Source organism: Myotis yumanensis, unplaced genomic scaffold (genome assembly GCF_028538775.1).
Source record: "Myotis yumanensis isolate MYYU_CA2020_CCGP unplaced genomic scaffold, mMyoYum1.0.hap1 SCAF_2, whole genome shotgun sequence".
Taxonomy (NCBI): Eukaryota; Metazoa; Chordata; class Mammalia; order Chiroptera; family Vespertilionidae; genus Myotis; species Myotis yumanensis.
In genome coordinates this window covers 9,572,405-9,594,712 of record NW_027223753.1, presented here as the reverse complement: position 1 = coordinate 9,594,712, position 22,308 = coordinate 9,572,405, and the positions used below count along the sequence as shown (strand labels likewise).

Genomic DNA, 22,308 nt, shown 5'->3' with positions numbered 1-22,308 from the left:
CTCTCCTCATTGATATTTCTATCTCTATCTCTCTCCCTCTTCCTTCCTCTCTGAAATCAATCAATAAAATATATATTTTTTAAAAAAGAAACCCCATTTAAAGTGGAGCCAGGATGTATATGGTAAATGGGAATGCAGCTCTTCCCATGCCCCAACTCCCCCTCCCACCCTGTGGGAATGTAGTGAGGCCATCTGTAAGTGGACTGGGAGACCTTGGGAGCCTGGCCAGTCCTGGGTCTAAGAAAGGCCGGAGACCCCTAACAGGTTTGGCTCAGTGGATAGAACGTCGGCCTGTGGCCTGAAGGGTCCCAGGTTCGATTCCGGGCAAGGGCATGTACCTTGGCTGCGGGCACATCCCCGGTAGGCCAAATGGGACTTGATGGAAAACTTCACCCATGGACTTGATGGAAAACTCCCCCGCCTGCCCTGTTTTGCTTTGTTTTCTGTTCTCTATACAACCTTGCATTGGGAAAGTTTGGGTTGCAGTAAAACAATAACACCGGCCGGCTGCCCCAGGTGTGGCCCATCCACAGGCCAAATGGGACTTGATGGAAAACTTCACCCGTGGCAGCTGCCACTGGTGTGGTGGAGAATTTCATGGGTCTGCCACTAGTCGCATGTAAGTCCTAATATACCCATGTCTTTCGCAGCCAGTCCTCCGGTTATGCATTTAGAATCCACAAACAATATGCTGAGTTTTTCTCGGACCTTAACTCTTTGCATAACAAGAGGCCAGAAGAACGAGCTTTCACGCACTATCATTCCACCTCAATCATGAGCCCTAACAGGAAGAAACTACCTTGCATTCCCAACAAGCAAGGACCTCTCCTACCCCAGTAGGGGAAGGAGGATTTTTCTCCTTGCCACCACCCCCCAGCAACAAGCCCAGCCAATGGGAACTCTTGAAATTCAATCTATGAGAAGCAATCACCACCCTGAACTTGCACTTTCCTCCAACAACTTTCCTTCAAAGCACCCCTTCCCAATTTCCTCCTTTTTCTCTGGAAAGTAAGGTTCCTCTCTCTCTCTCTCTCTCTCTCTCTCTCTCATTATATATATTTTTTAATTTTTTAAAATATTTTTTATTTATTTCAGAGAGGAAGGGAGGGGGAAAGAGAGATATAAGCATAAATGATGAGAGAGACTCATTGATCGGCTGCCTCCTGCACGCCTCCTACTGGGGATTGAGCCTGCAACCCGGGCATGTGCCCTTGACTGGAATTGAACCCAGGACCCTTCAGTCCGCCAGGGCTTCTCTCTTTTTTTTAAAAAAAATGTATTTTTATTGACCTCCTGGTTCGTGGGTCAATGCTCAACCGCTGAGCCACGCTGGCCGGGCAATAATTGTTATTTTCCATATTCTTTGGTAATAGCCATTCTGGAGGGTGTGACGTTAACCTCACACCTTTAGGTGAATTGACTTAACCTCTAATTTCAACTCTGCTCATTACCCTGATTCTCCACAGCAAAGGAGACATTGAGCAATGACCCAGAAGATGAGATTTCTTCCTCCTACTTCTTTGGCCCTGCCTCTCGTTTTCTTAACGTTCTGGGGTGGCAAGGACAGAACTTCCCTTAGAAGGTGAAGGGGGGAGCTATTGAGAGGAGAGGAGAGGGGAGGGGAGGGCACACTCCCACATGGACAATCTTATCTCCTCCCGTTCTCAGCGTTCTGTTTACATCTGCTTTTCCACTGACTAGACCCAGAGCTTCTTGGATGTGGGAACCTGTCCCTGCCACCTGTGGATCCCTGGATTCAGCAGCACAGGGCCTGGCACAGAGTAAGAGCTCAGTGAATGAATGAATGTGTCGTGTGTGTGTGTGTGTGTGTGTGTGTGTGTGTGTGTGTGTTCAATTGGCTGCATCCCAATGCCAATTTGGGGCTGGGCCACCGTGTCTTCTCTTTCACACTCTGACTCCTTGTATCCGTAATGTGCCCGGCAACACAGGGGAAAATCGGGTATCCCAGGAGTAAAGCCTATGGACCCATGGAGTCCGAGGACCTTCCAGCTCTGAGAACGTCTCGATCCAGCTCGTGAGAGCTGAACTGTGGGGTGATACCTGCTATCAGCACCAAGTTCCATCCGTCACTCTGCAGGCCCAGCCGTGTGACGGTGGCTCACGGTGGCCCACGGTGGCTGTGGCAAGTAGGAAACCTTCCGCTCATGAACCGCAAAGGGAACCGCCACGCTGTGCCAGGGCAGCACGGCTTACAATGTACTCAGAGCACTTTCGGTTCAGTTCCCGCCAACAAAGACGAGGGGCGTTGAGCACTTACCAGGTGCCAGGTGCTCGGTGATGGGGCCACAGAGATGAGGCCCACCCTGCTTTTGCCCTCGTGGAGCTCAAATACCGTGGGAGACACAAGGGAAAAGTCATTTGCAATGCAGAGTGAGAAGTGCCCTGACGGAGGAAACTCCCAGGGGCTGGGACAGTCAGGGAAGGCTCCCCGAAACAGGCGATCTTTTGTTGTTGCTGCTGCTGTTTTTAATTTTATTTGATTATTTGTTTGTTTGTTTATTGAAAGAGGTGGTCTTGACACAATAAGCCCTGTGAGGTAGGCAGTGCACGGATTGTTATTCTCAGTGTGTAGTGGAGGCCCCTGGAAGAGTGCCAAGCCCCGGGAGATGGCACTGCCGTCTAGTTGGAGGTCAGACAGTCCCCTGCCTTATCGTCCAACCCCAGCCCCAGGCTGGACACTCACTCCTGACATCTCTTCCTAAACCTCTGCTGCTGACAATACCCGGACCCACCGCCTCCTCACCGGTTACCTACAGTGTTTAGCCAATGAACTCAGTTCGGCCCGCCAGGCAGGCAGAGGAGGGGCTCAGCAGCGCCCTCCCCCGTGCGAGGAGGCGAGCAGGTGCCTCATCTCGCCATGATTCCTCCGGCTGCTTCGTGGTAGGCGCAGGGCCAAGGTGCAGGTTTGATGTGAGCGGCTTCCTTGCTGGCCTCCAGAAATATATATCACAGCTCACTCGTCAGCTTTCTCTGTGGTATTTTCCTACCGTCCTAGACATTTCTAAGAGAAATGCCCCCCTTTCTCAGCTGGGGAAAACGCTTACAAGGATGCCAAAAGGATCTTGGAAAAGATCAAAGTCGATATGTGGAATCTGACAAACAAAACAAATGAATAAATAGATTCATAAACACAGAGAACAAACTGATGGTTGCCAGAGAGGAGGGGGCTGGGGGAATGGGTGAAAGGGGGGAAGGGGAATAAGGGGTACAGACCTCCGGTTATCTGAAAAAGAAGTCGTCTGAGTGTAATGTACCGCTTAGGGAGAATAGTCATGTTATTGTAATAATTTCTTATGATGGCAGATGGTTACTGGAGTTATTGTGGTGGCGGGGTGTGTGTGTGTGTGTGTGTGTGTGCGCGAGGGTTGAGGTGATGGCTAAGGGGTGTGGGCTTTCTTTTTGGGGTGACAAAATGCTCTAAGGGTGATGCTGGCACAGTTCTGTGAATATACTAAAAGCCATTGAACTGTACACTTGAAACGAGTGAGTGTATGGTATGTGAATTAAATCTCAACACTGCTGTGGGAAAAGGGGCACCAAATGGCCTGAATGAGGTGGGGGGGTGGGCACAGTCCATGTTTGCCACCACACCCCTCGATTCTGTCCTCAGGTTCCATGCCTTCCTGCTAGGGTGGGGCTTCCCCTTCTTGCCCAGATTCTCAGTTTGGGTTTGTAAGCTCCCGATGGGGACGCCCTCTGGGCCCCCCGCCCCCGCCCCCCAAACTTCAGCTGGTGGAATACTGAGGCCTGAGAATTCCGAGACTGAGCCTGCGCTTTCTGAGGTAGGAGCGTGAACAATGGGGGGCGTGTTTGAGGGGCCTGGCGGGAGGTTTCCCCCATGGGTCACCCACCCCTGGGAATGCTTAGGGAACCCTGATGGGAGAGAGGCAGGGAGGAGAGAGGAGCTCCGAGGGAAGAGAGAGGGACTTGGTCACAATACTGACTTCTTCACGCCAAGTGAGAGCCTAGGGCCTTTGGGAGCCTCGAGCTGCCGCCTGGGGTGCGGGGTCACTTGGGAGCAGCGGTCTTGCTTGCATTGTGGGGGTGCAAGCCTAATTGCAGGAAGAGCTGGGGGGCAGGCAAGGTTGGGAGGAAAGAGGGAGGGAGGGGGCGTTTTGGTCAGCAGCTGTTAGGGGCTCCTCCTCTGTGCTCCTGGTAGAAACGTGTGAGCCACCAGAACACCTGGTGCATTCCCAAGGCCTGGCCCTGTGCCCAGCACCAGCACATGTCCATTAGACAATTGTGGATTGCATGGGCGTAAGCTGCTTTCGAGGCAAGATGACTTGATGGGATAAGCAGTTTTGGGAGTCACACGGGCCTGGGTTTGAATCTAGTTCCTCTGCAGGCCAGCCATGTGGTATTTTTCCCCCCCAAATATATTTTTATTGATTTCACAGAGGAAGGGAGAGGGAGAGAGTGATAGAAACATCAATGAGAGAGAACCATTGATCGGCTGCCCCCTGCACACCCACACTGGGGTTGGAGCCCACAAACCAGGCATGTGCCCTGACTGGGAATCGAACCGTGACCTCCTGGTTCATAGGTCGATGCTCAACCACTGAGCCATGCTGGTCAGGCCAGCCATGTGGTATTGGACAAGACACTGAGCTACTCTGAGCCTTGGTTTCCTGGCATTCCTTTAAAGATCCAGCACGTGAGATCTTGCAGCTCCTCAGGCCGTTCCTGGGGGGCCTGACACGGGACCAACACAGTGACCTCACAGGGTGGATAGCAAACGTGGCCAGCGTATAGAAGGTCCCTCCATGGATGTTGGCTGGCCAGCCGTGATTTAAAGTGGAAGAAATCCCGTCAAGAGCTTCAAGGTCACACGGTCTCACTGAGGGGTAGGATTCACCCCTAGAAAAGGAGTCCATGATGTGCCCATAGAAATGGTGTTGATGTTGCCTCAAAGGAATTCAGAGGCTGGAGAGAGGGCTGAGGTGGTTGGAAGCTCGGAAAAGAAGTAGGAGCTTGAAGGATGGGGTGGAGGGTGTTGGAGAGACCGAGAAGTGGGAGGCGGGCACAGAGGCTGGGGGTCTGTGGGATTAGGATTGCAGGAGTCTGCCTAGGTTAAAGCAGAATGTTTGGGTAGGGGAGGCCGGTACGGCAGAAAGTGAGGTCAGATGGGAGAGGCAGGAGAGACGCTCAGAAAGGCTTTAGAAAGGGACGTGTCCAGGGCAGGGTGGGGGTGCTTTGATGAACTACATATTGTCACTGGAGATTTTGGGGTCCCCCACAGACAGATGGCCCCAACTCCTGTTCCTTACCCCAAGAAGAACTTAAGAGTTTTCATCTATAGCAGCAGCAACCGTGATGTTCTTGGGCTCTCTTTAAAATGCATGCTAGTATATTAAAGGCTCTGACAAGTCCTGCAGGACAGAGCCTGTTTAATTTCCACTCAGCACCCTCCAAACACATTTGGCCTACAAGAACCCTTTCCTTGCAGTACACCTTGTGCAACGCATATTCCAAAGAACACCATTAGGAAATGCTGCTGTAGGGGAAAGGGCATGGGTTTGCTGTAGGGGATGCAACAGGCCATGGTTCGATTCCTGCTCTGTGACCTAGTTAGTGTTGGAGGTTGGCCAAGTCACTTTGCTTCCTAGAGTCTCCTTTTCCTCAGAGCCATTGTGAGAAGTAGGGAAAATATGTGGGTAAGTTGCATGTGGTTATCTCTCTGGTTTTGCTGTGTGCCCCTCCTGTGCCAGGCCAGGCCTCTTCCCCTGAGCAGGGTCCCTACATTACAGGCTGCATGTAGAGCCCTGGAGAGGTGGTTAGGTAAGGGGCTAGGTAGAACTTTTATTGGATTTCCCCTGTGGTACCCTCGTTGGCCTTGGCACAATGGACAACAGAAACGCCCAGATGTACATGGAGGATACGATCAAGTCTCCAGGGGCCCAGCCAAGTCCTGGCCTGAGGACTGCCAGAAAGAGTGCTGGTGTTGAGCCTGCCATATCAGGAGTCAACCAGGTAAGGACCTGTACCTCATGTTCTGACCACTCTCCTCCCAAGGACACCTTTCCCCTTCCCTGCCCCTGCTTCCTCCCGCAACTGCTTCAATTAAGACCCAGTTATAAGTGACACGAAACCCAATTCAAACGGGAGTAGGCAAGAAGGAGAACACATCCGCTTGGGTAACTGACAAATCCATCAGTGGACTTCAGGTATGGCTGGATCAAGGTGCCGAACAAGTGTCTCTAGGCGCTGCCTTCCTCTGTACCATTCCCAGGCAGGCTCTCCCTGCAAGATGGCAAGTATTGCCCTGGCCACTCCAGGCGTACATCTTCCTCGCTTACGTCTTCTGACTTTAGCATCCCCAGCAGGAGGAGAGCCTCTGCAAGGGTTCAGGGAAGTCTGGCATCACTGCCGTTGGCCCAGATTATGTTCACATGCTTATCTCGGAACCAGCCACCATGGCAGGCAGAGTGGCCTGGATCTCCTGGCATAATGGAGCCAGAGGTCCACTGAGCCCCACTGACAGAATAGAGAAGGAAAGATTCCCATAAAAAGGATGCTGGCTTCTGTTGCCAGAGAGATGCTGCAGGAGCAAACTAAGAATTGCTTATTCTACTAGGTGCCTCCAGCTCCCCTTGTAACCTTTATTCCCCTGACAACTGCTGGAGGTTTCCATCCGGGCCCCTCCCCAGCCCCCAGCCTGCGTCCTAAGCCTTCAACGCACTCCACAGCCTCCTTCCATCAATTTCTTTAGTGTCAAGTGGCACAAACCGAGAGCACAGAGAAGACTCGCCTTCCTATCTAGTTTCCCCAGAGCCCAAAATGTCACCATAAAAAAGGTCAACATTCCCTTGGGTGAAGTATCACCCCCTCTCTGTAGCCCCTGATATAAACCATGGCTTCTTTTGGGGGCAGGAGAGGGCCTGAGGGAGCCTAGAAAGGAGGCTGGGGCAAACGTTCAGGGCTTCCTTCACCCCCAAATTCATTTTTCCCCCCAATTCATTTTTACAACAGCACAGTCATGGGGTCCAGCTCCCCCACTCAACCAGCCGCGTGACCTTGGGCATGGCACTGCACCCCTTTGAGCCCCACTGTTCATGTGTGTCATGGTGAGGACCAACTGGGTGACATCCCTGGGTACCTGGCACAGGCCCTGCCTTCCGGTAGGCGCCCTTAGTGTTGGCTCACATCAGAATCTTATGTCACTTATCATCAAGTGATGGATGAGCTGGGTTGTCTGGATTTTGCTGACTCAAGTGGGGCTTGGAGCTGGCTCTATGTCACTGGCTCAAGGTCACCCAGCTAGGAGTGACAGACCAAGTGGGGCACCTCAGCCCCATTTCAGAGCCTGAGCTCTGAAATGGTGGAAACTGTGGAAGCCTCGCTGGGACCTGGTGAGGGTCCTCAAGTCCCCCGGGTGCTCTGTCAAGCCTTCCTGGGCAGGAGACCCTTGGCCCAGGTACTACTCTGGACCCCAGGTTTATGTCAGAGCCGAGTACTGACCGATGGCCGGCCGCTCAGCTTGGCTGGCTCTGCACCCAGCCTCTCTCCCTGCCTCTTGTCTCTGCCTTTCCTCTCTCCAACACACTCCCCGGGCAGGCACAGATCCTCCCTGTCCCCGAGGCCAGGAGGACGCCCGGGGAGTGGAGTGTATCCCTCCAGAATGGGTGCTCACAAGAGCATCTTTGTTCCAGGTCGTGTTTCCAGATGCTGCAGGGATGGGCAGTGGGAGGGAGCCCTCACCGGCCCCAGAAACGCCCGAGAAGCGGCCCGGACACAGAGAAGCATCAGAGGAGGGGCCGCCGGAGCTCAGGGCCCAGGAGCAGAGTCACCTGGCAGACCTAGGGTGAGCTGGGGGCTTCCCAGAGAGCAGGCCCAGGAGAGAACGCCCTGTGACCCACGGGGTGGGGGGCACGGAGAGGGAGGAGGGAGTACTCCCAGACCAAGGTGGACCCTCCCAGTCACAGCGCCTGAACTGGTTCTTCGCACAAATCACACTGTACAAGTGTGTCAGCAGTTGTCTGAGCTCCCCTGCTGGGCCACACGCTTCTGTTCTGTTCCGCCTCAAATTCCTCAGGCCTGGGGTTGTGCCTGGTGCATAGTAGATGCTCAATAAATATGTATTCACTGAGTTAATTTTTTAAAAAGGGAACAAAAGAGAGGCTGAGAGGCAAGGAAACATACGTTTACATGGAACTATTGTTTTCTAAATGTTGGATATATGTTTTAAACTTGTCTGCAGTGAGAATGTATTCTTTCCAAAAAAGAGCAAGTCAAGAGGGAGCCAGAGAAAGGCAAAGTGAAAAGACTTGGGAAACAGTAATAGTGAAGCCTGGTTAGCTTGTTGTTTAAGTTTGATTATAACCAAAAACCTCTAAGTAATCTCTTCTCCACGAAAAGTTAAGGGACTCCATCAAAGCCAGATTTGAGTCCCTGGAGACACGTGCTGCATACCATGCTGGCGGAAATAGAAACTGTTTCTACTGGAACAACTGGGCAATTTGTTTAAACTGACTTTTAGCTCTAGCCAGTTTGGCTCAGTGGATAGAGTGTCCCTCACGAGGTCCAAAGGGTCCCGGGTTCAATTCCAGTCAAGGGCACGTACCTTGGTTGCAGGCTCCTCCCTGGTCTGAGCCCTGGTTGAGGCATGTGCAGGAGGCAATCAGTGGATGTGTTTCTCTCACATTGATGTTTCTCTCTGTTTTTCCCTTTCTCTTCCACTCTCCCTAAAAATCGATGGGAAAATATCTTCAGGTGAGGATTAACAAAAAATAAATAAACTGACTTCTAACCACCTTTCACCCATTTCCAGAAATATGCCCTAAGGAAATCACTGGAGAGTCAGGCAAAGTTTTCTGCAGAAAAATGTTCACGGTCACATTTTTTTTAAACACTAAAAGATTGGAACTGCCCACATGCCCTAAATGCTCAAATAGAGAAACAGTTAAGTAAATTATGATTCTCTAGAAAATCTATATATATAAAAGGCTAATATGCAAAGTGCCCCCCGGGGGGTTCAACCGGGAGACTAGAAGTTTGATCACTCGCTATGACGTGCGCTGGCCACCAGGGGGCGATGCAAACTGAAGGAAGGCCCCAGCTGGCAGCAGGCAGCTGGGGGAAGGAAGACCCCGATCATCCCTGATCGCTGGCCAGGCCTAGGGACCCTACCTGTGCACGAAATTTCATGCACCAGGCCTCTAATATGTTTATAAAAGAAGACTTTTGTCATGGGAAAAATTTAGGCTATACTGTTAAATGAAAAACTGTAGATGCAGTAGAATTTTAACCATATGAAATGATGCAATTACTTGCAGAGGGTAATTAATTAAATCCTCATTACCAATATGTGCGTATGTCCACAGGAAGAAGCCGGGGGAACTGCTCTAGAGTATTCGAGGGTCACCCATAGACACAGATTCAAACCCCGAGCTGTCACCTTGAGCTCTTCGACCCAAGGCTCGAGTCTCTCAACCTCTCTGAATTCCAGTTCCCTTTAATTTTTCTTAAAAAGAATAAATAATAAGAATAGTAAATCCTGCCCTAACCAGTTTGGCTCAGTGAATAGAGCGTCGGCCTGCGGACTCAAGGGTCCCAGGTTCGATTCCGGTCAAGGGCATGTACCTTGGTTGTGGGCACATCCCCAGTGGGGAGTGTGCAGGAGGCAGCTGATCGATGTTTCTCTCTCGTCGATGTTTCTGGCTCTCTATCCCTCTCCCTTCCTCTCTGTAAAAAAACAATAAAATACATTTTTTTTTTTAAAAAAAAAAGAAGAATAGTAAGTCCTAACTCAGGGATGGCGAACCTTTGAGCTCGGCGTGTCAGCTTAACTTAACCCTAACTTAACTCTGGTGCTGTGTCACATATAGAAATTTTTTGATATTTGCAACCATAGTAAAGCAAAGACTTATATTTTTGATACTTATTTTATATATTTAAATGCCATTTAACAAAGAAAAATCAACCAAAAAAATTAGTTTGCGTGTCACCTCTGACACGCGTGTCATAGGTTCGCCATCACTGTCCTAACTCCCTTAAACATTGACATCAAAGTGTCTATGATTTGGGGAATTCATGTCAGTCCTTCATCCATTCTCCCAGGCATTAAGTATGCACCCCTGCTGTGCCTGGTCCTGCACCAGTGCTCTGGGAACTACAAAGAAGTAGCTATATATATAAAAGCCTAAGCGACCATTCGACCGGCTGACCTTGGACAGGCTGACTGGTAGCTATGACACCCACTGACCACCAGGGGGCAGACACTCAACGCAGGAGCTGCCAAGCTGCAGTGACTTGGCAGTTGTGGTTCTTGGGTGACGCACCCCGGAATTGGGCCCCCTCTTCTCTGGTTCCAGGTGTGTCACCTGAGAACCACCCTCTTGCAATCTGGGACCCCTCAGGGGATGTTGGACTGCCGGTTTCCGCCTGATCCCCGCAGGCCAGGCCGAGGGACCCCACCTGCCAGAGGGACCCTGCTCACTCTGCAGATGCCCTTTGAGCCCTGGCGCCACCCCAAGTGCAGGCCTGCCAGGAGAGACTGCGGGAGGTTGGCTCCAGGGCATGTCCGGCCTGTCTCGCCCAGTCCTGCCCCCCTGGCCACCTTCTAATTAATTTACTTTCAATGTGCATGAATCTTCCAGTGAGGATGTAAAACTAAGCCCCAGTCCAGGAGCTGATAAGTCCCTTTGTCTGTTCTCCCAGGAAGAAGCTGTCATCTTGGGCCCCCGAGGAACGGCCCGAGGAGCTGCAAGTAGACCAGGATCAGGCCAAGCCAGGAAGTGAGCTGGGGGTGCTGCCTTCCAGGGTCTCCCCAGCACCTGAAGGGCTGCAGCAGCAGGGCTCAGGGCAGGAGACCAAGGACCTGCAGGGGAGACAGCAGAACCCCGGGACAGTGAAGGGTCAGGCCCCCAAGAGGTGCCAGGTAATGTTTGTGGAGAACTGGGCAGGAAGGCAAGGCATGACTGACCCACAGGGACGCGAAGGGGCCCCCCACGCCCCACTGGTGTATTGTGTCTGCTCCTCTCTGTGCCGCGGAGATGCCCAGCATGCAATCTGTGTGGGTTGTTGGTATATTCCATTGGCCTTGATTGTCCATAGCAAGCCTTTAAGATTTGTTTCCAGGGTGGCCTGTGGTATGTCAGTGGGTGCCTGAGGCAGGAAGCAGGTAAGCGGGACTCTGCATACAATTAACATTGGGACATGCTGGGTTCAACGAAGCTCCAACAGGTTTCTTTACGCCAGGATATCCTAGAAGCTGTGTCTTAGCATGTGGGACCTGGTGAGGGATGGTTAGGGTATGGTGAGTTGATTTTTGTAAACGGTGTGAGAGTTGGACCAAGGCTCGTTTTTGGCACATGGCTATGCAATCATCCAGCACCGTTTGCTGAGGACTGCCCTTCTCTGCTGAATTTTCACCTTTGTCGAAAATCGGCCAGGATAGGGCTCCCCATTTTGCTGTCCTTGTCGTCAGCCCACCCCAGGTCACCAGGCAGAAAATGGGTCAGATATAGTGCAGACAGCAGAGCCTTCTGGCACCTTGGACTGTTGTGGACAGTACTTGGAAGACAAGCCCCTCAAGGAGGCAGGCACCCCACACATTAGGCCACAGGGGACCCTGCCAGAGCCTGGCCCAGGGGGAGACAAAGACGGTTCTCAGGAAGCAATGCCCCGAATGCCCACAACTCCGGAGAAGACTGGCAACTCCTTCCCGCCATCCACGCCAGGACCTAACACACCCAGAGAAGGGTAAGCCATCCCCTGATGCCACCCCCACCCACTCCCTGACCCAGCAAGATGGCTCTTCTGCTGCGTTCCAGGTGAGGTGAATTCTAGTCCTGGCTGCTCCTGACCTGGTGGAGGGCCTGGGGCAGGTCATGGCTCTCTGATTTGGGGAATTCATCTGTACAATGGCTCTAACACTAACATTGTTTGTTCTGTGGGCCTGCACTTTATGGGCCATGCCACACGGGGGTGTGTGAGAGAATGGGGAACCCCTCTGAGATGAAAAGGCCAGTGGGGTGATGCTGGGATGGTGGACCTGAGGGTCCTGGGGGCTGAGAGAAGGGGGTGCAAGGGCCATGCCTTAAACTGAGCCCCTCCCCCACTGGGGTTTCTCCCTTGTTTAGGGTCAAGGCTGCGGAGACCAAGCCAGCACCGGGGCCTGTTCCTCCAACAGTAAGTAGAGCCAGAGTGGGGATGGGGAGAGGTGGAGGGGGATGGGGAGAGGTGAAGGGGGATGGGGAGAGGTGGAGGGGCTCCTGAGGAGGAGGGGGGCAGAGGCAGAAATGGGACAGTATTTGGAGTCAAACTGGGGAAGGTGTGTGCCTGTGTGAGTGTGCGCATGCATGTGCATGCGTGTACATGTGTGTTTGCACATCTGTGTATGTGTGCATCTTGGGTGGGGGGGTCAAGGATGCTCTTACACCCTGGAGCCCTTGTGTTCACCCCAGGTTGTGTTGCGGCTTTTCCCACACCGGCATAGATTTTTTCTCACCCATTTGCTCTCGACCACAGCATACAATCCAAAGCTTCCCTGAATATCTGGGGGCTCCCACTCCCCTCCCAGCACCCCCTCTCCACCAGCTCTGCCACTTCTGGGCAGCCTGTGAATGCACAGTCCTCACCTGCCCCCGCCTCTTTCTGCTCTAGTCACTGGACAACCCCCAACCCTGGCTAAACCAGCCACCCACTTACCCTCTGCCTGCACATGAGCAGCTCAACACGGCTGGAGGAAAGCCCTGCCTTGTGGATGGGCTTCACTGTCCAGCAATGACCACTAATGCCGGAAGCTCCTGGCAGTCCTCTGCTGTCCCCGGCCATGCCGCCCCCCCCCCCCCCTCCGCCCCAGGATGTCAGTTCACAACAGCACTCTCCTCGCCATGCGTCTGGGCCGGTGGTCTGACCTCATGTGTCACTGAAAGGCGAGAAGCATCAGAGGAGAAAACTGGGATAGTAGCTGGAAGGTTTGTGGTGTCAGGAGACTATTTTTCTCTTAAAGAAGGAAGATAGCCCTGGCCGGTTTGGCTCAGTGGCTAGAGCTTCAGCCTATGGACTGAAGGGTCCCGGGTTCGATTCCTGGTCAGGGCACATGCCTGGGTTACAGGCTTGATCCCCAGTAGGGGGCGTGCAGGAGGCAGCTGATCAATGATTCTCTCTCATCATTGATGTTTCTATCTCTTTCTCCCTCTCCCTTCCTCTCTGAAATCAATAAAATATATTTTTTTAAGAAGAAGGAAGATACTATGGCATGCTTACAGGCTGATGGGAGCAATCTGGTGGTGAAGTAGAGCTGATGCTTTAGGAAAAGAGGGTGTGTGGCAAGAGCTGCATCTTTGAGAGCAAAGACTGGGCTGGAGTCTGCAGGGCATGGCCTGGTTGGAGATGGGCTTGAGACAGGTGCAGGATGGCTGTAATGGGAGGGACAGGTGGGAGATGGGTGTAATGGGAGGGGCAGGTGAGGGATGGGTGTAATGGGAGGGACAGGTGGGAGATGGGTGTAATGGGAGGGGCAGGTGAGGGATGGGTGTAATGGGAGGGGCAGGTGAGGGATGGGTGTAATGGGAGGGACAGGTGGGAGATGGGTGTAATGGGAGGGGCAGGTGAGGGATGGGTGTAATGGGAGGGGCAGGTGGGAGATGGGTGTAATGGGAGGGGCAGGTGGGAGATGGGTGTAATGGGAGGGGCGGATGCGGGATGGGTGTAATGGGAGGGGCGGATGCGGGATGGGTGTAATGGGAGGGGCGGATGCGGGATGGGTGTAATGGGAGGGGCGGATGCGGGATGGGTGTAAAGGGAGGGGCGGGTGAGGGATGGCTGTAATGGGAGGGGCGGGTGAGGGATGGCTGTAATGGGAGGGGCGGGTGAGGGATGGCTGTAATGGGAGGGGCGGGTGAGGGATGGCTGTAATGGGAGGGGCGGGTGAGGGATGGCTGTAATGGGAGGGGCGGGTGAGGGATGGCTGTAATGGGAGGGGCGGGTGAGGGATGGGTGTAATGGGAGGGGCGGGTGAGGGATGGCTGTAATGGGAGGGGCGGGTGAGGGATGGCTGTAATGGGAGGGGCGGGTGAGGGATGGCTGTAATGGGAGGGGCGGGTGAGGGATGGGTGTAATGGGAGGGGTGGGTGCGGGATGGGTGTAATGGGAGGGGCAGGAGAGGGATGGCTGTAATGGGAGGGGCAGGTGAGGGATGGCTGTTATGGAGGGGAGGGTGAGGGATGGGTGTAATGGGAGGGTCCAGGGCAGGATAGCTGTTATGGGAGGGACAGGTGCTGGATGGCCGGATTGCTGAAGGAACGAGTGGCAGTTTATTGAGTGTCTGCCCTATGCCGAGTGCTGGGTAGATGTGGGTAAAAGAGGTGGTCAAGGCCCCTGAAGTTATCTCTGGTCAGGCCACTGCAGGCTGCGTCGATCACAGTGAAGGACACGAGTGAGTGGTGGGACCCAGAGGAACTCAAGACCACAGCTCAGATGGCTGGGAGGCAGCAGAGCCCAAGTCAATGCCGGGGACACCTGGGGAGGGAGCCTCGTGGGATGCATGTTAGAGCTGGAGACGTGCTCCAGGGGCCCAGAGAGGAAGGGGCCATGCGAGGATGCCCTGGGCAGTAGGTGGCACCAAGGAACTCTGTGAGGCCGTGGGGCTGGCTGGAGGCCCCATGTCCTCCCCCTCTTCTGTCCCAGGAGGTGAGGGACATTGGAGAGAGAAGGGAGCCGGGCTGTGCCCCGAAGCAGCCGCGGGAGCCCACAGCGACCACGGGAGCCCAGAGCCTCGGGAGCTCCGGGCAGGGCTTCATGAAGTGCCTGCTGGAGGTGGAGGAGGAGGAGGCCATGCATCGGAGGGCCGCCAAGGCCCGGGCCCTGCCAAACCGGAAGGCCCCCAAGACCCTGACCCCCGTGCCCACCTCAGCCCCGGTTGGCAACTCAGCCTCAAACCTGCCCCTGACACTGCCTCAGACCCCTGCCTCGGCCCCTGCCATGGCCCCATCCTGGGTCCGGCCACCAGCCCCTGGGCCCATCCCTGCCGCTGTGGGAGCCCCTGTCCCGGCCTCTGTACCTGTCACCGTCCTGCCAGCGCCCACCCTGGACCTGGGCTGGAGAAAGACAATATTCTTGCACCACAGCAGCGAGAGAAGCCTGGCCCAAGTCAAGGCACGGTAGGAGCCTCCCGAAAAGAGGCTCAGAGCTTCTGTCCCCTTGTACCTGGCGTCTCTCTCCCAGACCCTTGTCCCCGTCAGTAGCCCTGCCTGTTTCCTCCTGTGTGTCCTCTCCACTTCCCCTCATTTCTGTCCTCCCTCCCAGCTCTATGTCCCCATTTCTCCCTCCCAGCTCTATGCCCCCATTTCTCCCTCCCAGCTCTATGCCCCCATTTCTCCCTCCCAGCTCTACGCCCCCAGGTCTCCGTTCCCATTTCTGACCCCTTTCCCTCCCTCGTGTCCTTCACCTCCGCCGCGCCCTTCCTCTGGGTCACTCAGCCTCTCTGACCCCTCAAAGCCTCGCCCAGGGCCCTGCCCACGCGCTCCGCTGCCCCGGCTTCCCCCTAGCCCTGCCCTGGCTCTGGGTGCAGCCGTGGGCAGGGCAGGCGGCTGGATATGGACCCGGCCGGTCTGTCCTCTGCAGGCAGGACCTGGAAGAACACTGCCTCCTAAACTTGTATCAGAACTGGGAGGCGCGGGCCGAGGAGCACCTCACCCTGAAGCAAGAGGAAGGTGAGGCCGGCCAGGGGTGTTCACCCAGGGGCCTCAGAACGCTCTGTCCTTTGGGGTTCACAGACCTGGGGTGGGGGTGGTTTACAGACCAGACCGCCGCCCTGTGCCCACCCAGCCCTGTGCAGTGGACCCAGTGGAGTGCCTGGCTGGGGGGCCGTGCAGGGCAGGAGCTTGGCCCAAGCGCGTACACGGCTGGGTGGGGGGCCAGAACTCACGCTGGGTCCTCTCGCTTGGGGTCCAGTATGCTTCCCAGTTCCACAGTCACCCTGCTGAGTGATGGCAGCAAGCCTGCCAAGCTCTTCAGGTTTTGGAGGCGTTTCTGCCCCCCACCCCCACCCCAGCCCACTCCATTGGTCCTCTTTAGAAGCAGCCTCCAGGGTGCGTGGCTGTCCTAGACTGGTCTCCATTTCCCACTCCCACCCCAAAATGTACAAGTTCTGAACACACACCTGGGCGACGCGCTGTGCTCTTGGGCTGGGTCCTGTGACCCCACCTACTGAGCTGCAGGGGGAGGGAGCACTGCTTTCTGTGGGCTCCAGAGGTGGCCTCATCAGCCTGGCCCTAAAAGAGTGGGTGTGCGTCCTCCCCCACCCTTCACTCCTCCCAAAGCCCGGACCCTCTGGCCAGAGCGGCCCGTTCCTCTTTCTTGAATGCGCTTGCTGGCTCCCCATGACCCCCTCCTTGAAGTTCACACCCTTCTGCATTAAGACCCTCTAAGCCAGCGGTTCTCAACCTGTGGGTCGCCAACCTGTGGGTCGCAACCCCTTTGGGGGTCGAACGACCCTTTCACAGGGGTCGCCTAAGACCATTGGAAAACATATAATTACATGTTGTTTCTGTGATTAATCACTATGCTTTCATTATGTTCAATTTGTAACAATGAAAATACATCCTGCATATCAGATATTTACATGACGATTCATAACAGTAGCAACATTACAGTTATGAAGTAGCAACGGAAATAATTTTATGGTTGGGGGTCACCACAACATGAGGAACTGTATGAAAGGGTCGCGGCATTAGGAAGGTTGAGAGCCACTGCTCTAAGCGATTGTTGGCTGGGCTTTCCTAAGTACAGGACCCGCTGTCCCACCTCCTCCAGTAGAGCTCATGGGCAGCATGCCTTTTTGGCTTAGAGACCCAAGGTTCCCAGCACCACCCTCGACCCGACCTGGCGAGGAAAGAGCTGGCTACGCTGCTCTGATGCTCCAAACTGCCCTGCATTTTGGACGATGGGATTTGCTTTTGAGAGTTGTTCTGTTTTTTTCCTTTTTCAATGTGGCTGTTCACAGCACGTCACCATCGCCCAAACCCTAGCCAGTGGTCGGCAAACTGCGGTTTGTGAGCCAAATGCAGCTCTTTGGCCCCTTGAGTGTGGCTCTTCCACAAAATACCACATGCAGGTGCGCACGTACAGTGTGATTGAAACTTTGTGGCCCATGCACAGAAGTCGGTATTTTGTGGAAGAGCCGCACTCAAGGGGCCAAAGAGCCGCATGTGGCTCGTGAGCCGCAGTTTGCCGACCACTCTCCTGCCCCATCTCCTCCCCCCGTGTCACGTCTATGTCAGAGGCTTACAGACTTACCGAGTCCATTATGTACCAGGCACGGAATTAATACAGCCGCTCCTGGAGGGTGCGCTGTTATGTCCATCTTACAGAGAAGAAAACCGAGGCTCAGAGAAGGCAGGCCAGCTCTGGCGGCCAGGAGTCTGAGATCATGATGTTGATGTTTGGTGTGTCCCGAGGCCTCTTTGCTCGGTTTGCCTTCTCCCTGTGTCCTCACATGGTCTCCCGTATGTGCGAGCACATGCCTGGTGTCTCTTTGTGTCCAAATTTCCTCTTCTTATAAGGACACCAGTTAGATTGGATTCTAAGGTACTGGGCGTTAAGGCTTCAGCATGGGAATTTGAGGTTAGGGGACACAATTCGGCCCACGACAGTAATTCAGAGCCAGTCTTCGGACTAGGTCTGTTGATTCTAACCCGAATTTTGCTGTGAGCTAAGAAACCAGACACCACACATGCTCTGACCAGGAAGGACACGGCTTTTGTAGCAGTTGGCACTGCTCTGGAGCTTTCTCGGCATCCTTCCTGGTCCTGTGCTCGGGTCCAGATAACTGAAGCCTAGAAGCCATGTCCATGCAGATAAAGGCCCACAGAGCACCCAAGTCAGAAAGACCTGTCGGGTCACCTCAGTTTCCCCAACCTCACAAAAGGTTAAAGGCATTGGTTAAAGGTTAAAGGACTGGTTAAAGGCATTCTACTCTCACAAGACTGTCATGAGAATTAAATGAGAACCTGGCTATAGGGAGCATAGCACGGTGCCTGGCACACAGAGGGGTGCTCCTGGTGCAAAGCGAAGGTTGCTAATTAGCTTAGCTTTTGCCACACCAGCTGGGCCCTTGGCCTGACCTTGTATAGAGTGGAGTAAGTCGATGGGACCACACCCCTCCGCTTTCACTCTTTCAGTTCCTTTGTCCCGCCACCCGGCCATGCTAGTAGAGGACACCGGGCAAGAGGGTGGCCGGAGGGGAGGGGAGGAATGGTGGAAACAGAAATGGTGGAAACGTCACCCCACTCCGGCCCAGCCTTCCACAGTTACTTCGAGATCTTCAATGGCCCTGGTGTGGTGGACGCACACAGCCTGCAGAAGGTCCTGCTCCTTGTGGGCATCTCCCTGACGCCGGCCCAGGTGGAGGATGCCCTGATGAGTGCTGACATTGATGGTGAGTGAGGGGGGGCTTCCTTCCAAGTCCCAGGCAGGGCCAGCGCCACGGGCCCTGGGAGACCTGTACGGTCCAGTTAGTGGCACAGGACTCTGGTGTGAAAGGCCCTGTCCTTGGTTTAATGCACTGCTGTCACAGTCTAGAATTTGATTTAAATTTTTATTTATTGATTTGAGAGAGAGAGAGAAACATCAATTTGTTGTTCTACTTAAGTATGCATTCATTGGTGGATTGTTGTATGTGCCCTGGGCAGGGATCGGACCTACAGCGTTGGCGTATTGGGGACAATGCTCTAACCAACTGAGCTACCCAGCCAGGGCCAGTCTAGAAATTCTTTTTTTTTTTTTTTTTTTTTTTTTTTTTTTTTTTTATTTTCCTCTTAAAGTATTACAAAGGGTATTACATAAGTATCCTTTCCCCCCCCCCCCGCCCTTGACAAACCACTACCCTCCCTTACCCCCCAGTGTCTTATGTCCATTAGTTATGCTTATATGCATGCATACAAGTCCTTCGGTTGATCTCTTACTCCCCTCCCTCCTGCCCCCCAACTCTCTCTGGCCTTCCCACTGCAGTTTGACAATCAGTTTGAGGCAGCTCTGCCTCTGTATCTATTATTGTTCAAAAGTTTGTAATGGTCTTTGTTATCCATGAATGAGTGAGATCATGTGGTATTTTTCCTTCATTGACTGGCTTGTTTCACTTAGCATAATGCTCTCCAGTTCCATCCATGATGTTGCAAATGGTAGGAGTTCCTTCTTTTTAACAGCAGCATAGTATTCCATCGTGTAGATGTACCACAGTTTTCTAATCCATTCATCTACTGATGGGCACTTAGGCTGTTTCCAGATCTTAGCTATGGTGAATTGTGCTGCTATGAACATCTGGGTGCATATATCCTTTCTGATAGGTGTTTCTGGTTTCTTGGGATATATTCCTAGTAGTGGGATCACAGGGTCAAATGGGAGTTCCATTTCCAATTTTTTGAGGAACCTCCATACTGCCTTCCATAGTGGCTGCACCAGTCTGCATTCCCACCAGCAGTGCACAAGTGTTCCTTTTTCTCCACATCCTCTCCAGCACTTGTCGTTTGTTGATTTGTTGATGATGGCCATTCTGACAGGTGTGAGATGGTACCTCATTGTTGTTTTGATTTGCATCTCTCGGATGATTAGTGACTTTGAGCATGTTTTCATATGTCTCTTGGCTTTCTGAATGTCCTCTTTTGAAAGGTGTCTATTTAGATCCTTTGCCCATTTTTTGATTGGATTGTTTATCTTCTTTTTGTTAAGTTGTATGAGTTCCCTATAAATTTTGGAGATTAAGCCCTTATCAGATATGACGTTGGCAAATATGTTTTCCCACGAGGTGGGTTTTCTTGTTGTTTTGTTGATGGTTTCTTTTGCTGTGCAGAAGCTTTTTATTTTGATGTAGTCCCATTTGTTCAGTTTCTCTTTAGTTTCAACTGCCCTAGGAGCTGTATCAGTGAAGAAATTGTTTTGGCATATGTCTGAGATTTTGTTGCCTTTGTATTCTTCTAGAATTTTTATGGTTTCCTGTCGTACATTTAAGTCCTTTATCCATTTTGAGTTTATTCTTGTGTATGGTGTAAGTTGGTGGTCTAGTTTCATTTTCTTGCATATGTCTGTCCAATTTTCCCAACACCATTTATTGAAGAGACTATCTTGGCTCCATTGTATGTTCATGCCTCCTTTGTCAAAAATTAATTGAGCATATTGGTTCGGGCTAATTTCTGGACTCTCTATTCTATTCCACTGATCTATATGTCTGTTCTTGTGCCAGTACCAGGCAGTTTTGAGAACAGTGGCTTTGTAATACAGCTTGATATCTGGCATTGAGATCCCACCTACTTTGTTCTTTCTCAGGATCGTTGCAGCTATTCGGGGTCTTTTTTTATTCCAGATGAATTTTTGGAGAGTTCGTTCTAGATCTTTGAAGAAGGCCATTGGTATTTTAATGGGAAGTGCGTTGAATGTATAGATTGCTTTGGGTAGTATGGACATTTTAATGATGTTGATTCTACCAATCCAAGAACATGGTATGTTCTTCCATCTGTTTATGTCTTCCTCTATCTCTTTTTTCAACGTCCTGTAGTTTTCTGAGTAGAGGTCTTTAACCTCTTTAGTTAAGTTTATTCCTAGGTATCTTAATTTTTTTGGTGCGATGGTAAATGGGATTGTTTTTCTGATCTCCCTTTCTGAAAGTTCACTGTTGGTGTATAGAAATGCCTCAGATTTCTTGGGGTTAATTTTGTATCCTGCTACATTGCCAAATTCATGTATTAAGTCTAGTAGCTTTTTGATGGAGTCTCTAGGGTTTTGTATGTATAATATCATGTCATCTGCAAATAAGGACAGTTTTACTTCCTCTTTTCCAATTTGGATGCCTTTTATTCCTTCTTCTTGCCTAATTGCAATGGCTAATACTTCCAGTACTATGTTGAACAGGAGTGGTGAGAGTGGGCATCCCTGTCTTGTTCCTGTTCTTAGGGGAAATGGTGTTAGTTTTTGTCCATTGAGTATGATGTTGGCAGTGGGCCTGTCATATATGGCTTTTATTATGTTGAGGTATGATCCTTCTATTCCCACCTTTCTGAGAGTTTTTATCAAAAATGGGTGTTGGATTTTGTCGAATGCTTTTTCTGCATCAATTGATATGACCATGTGGTTTTTTTCTTTCAATTTGTTTATGTGATGTATCACATTTATTGATTTACGGATGTTGTACCATCCTTGCATCTCTGGGATGAATCCTACTTGGTCATGGTGTATGATCCTTCTGATGTACTGCTGGATCCGATTTGCTAAGATTTTGTTGAGGATTTTGGCATCTATGTTCATGAGGGATATTGGCCTGTAATTCTCTTTCATTGTGATGTCTTTACCTGGTTTTGGTATTAGGGTGATGCTGGCTTCATAGAATGAGCTTGGAAGCGTTCCTTCCTCTTGAATTTTTTGTAGTAGTCTGAGGAGGGTAGGTTTTAGTTCTTCCTTGAATGTTTGGTAGAACTCCCCTGTGAAGCCGTCTGGCCCTGGGCTTTTGTTTGCTGGAAGCTTTCTGATGACTGCTTCAATTTCTTCCATAGTTATTGGCCTATTGAGGTTTTTAGATTCTTCCTGATTGAGTTTTGGAATGTTGTATTTTTCTAGGAATTTGTCCATTTCCTCCAGGTTGTCCAGTTTGTTGGAGTAGAGTTGCTCGTAGTATTGTTTAACAATCATTTGTATTTCTGTGGGGTCTGTTGTTATTTCGCCTCTATCATTTCTGATTTGGTTTATTTGGGACCTCTCTCTTTGCTTCTTGGTGAGCCTGGCTAGGGGTTTGTCAATCTTGTTTATCCTTTCAAAGAACCAGCTCTTGGTTTCATTGATTTTCTGTATTGTTTTTTTGGTCTCTATTTCATTGATTTCTGCTCTAATCTTTATTATCTCCTTCCTTCTGCTCACTCTGGGGTTTTCTTGTTGCTCTCTTTCTAATTCTTTGAGTTGTAGAGTTAGATGATTGACTACCATTTTTTCTTGTTTTTTGAGATAGGCCTGTAGAGCTATAAACTTCCCTCTCAGGACTGCTTTCATTGTGTCCCAGAGGTTTTGGATTGTTGTGTTTTCATTGTCATTAGTGTCCAGGATGTTTTTAATTTCTTCTTTGATGTCATCGGTAACCCAATCAATATTTAATAACATGCTATTCAGCTTCCAAGTGTTTGAGTATTTTGGGTTGTTTTTATTGTAGTTTATTTCTAACATTATGCCATCGTGGTCTGTGAAGAAGCTTTTTATGATTTCAATCTTCTTGAATTTGTGGAGACTTTGCTTGTGACCCAATATGTGGTCTATTTTTGAATATGTCCCATGAGCACCTGAGAGGAATGTATATTCCGCAGCTGT

General features: G+C 51.6%; 1 protein-coding gene across 2 annotated transcripts in view; it reads left to right on the top strand.

The window, feature by feature from the left end:
- The first annotated feature begins 5,862 nt into the window (after positions 1 to 5,862).
- The window catches only part of SPATA21 (spermatogenesis associated 21), a 30,979-nt gene continuing 14,533 nt past the window's right edge, over positions 5,863 to 22,308 (top strand). The window contains exons 1-8 of one of the 2 annotated variants that reach the window (XM_070404182.1): positions 5,884 to 5,991; positions 7,671 to 7,822; positions 10,678 to 10,897; positions 11,447 to 11,721; positions 12,102 to 12,150; positions 14,653 to 15,125; positions 15,589 to 15,677; positions 18,266 to 18,403. In XM_070404182.1, the coding sequence (XP_070260283.1) occupies positions 5,884 to 5,991; positions 7,671 to 7,822; positions 10,678 to 10,897; positions 11,447 to 11,721; positions 12,102 to 12,150; positions 14,653 to 15,125; positions 15,589 to 15,677; positions 18,266 to 18,403 (1,504 nt within the window). Of the gene's footprint in view, positions 5,992 to 7,670; positions 7,823 to 10,677; positions 10,898 to 11,446; positions 11,722 to 12,101; positions 12,151 to 14,652; positions 15,126 to 15,588; positions 15,678 to 18,265; positions 18,404 to 22,308 lie in introns of both variants that reach the window. The other variant, XM_070404183.1, reaches the window with a different exon arrangement.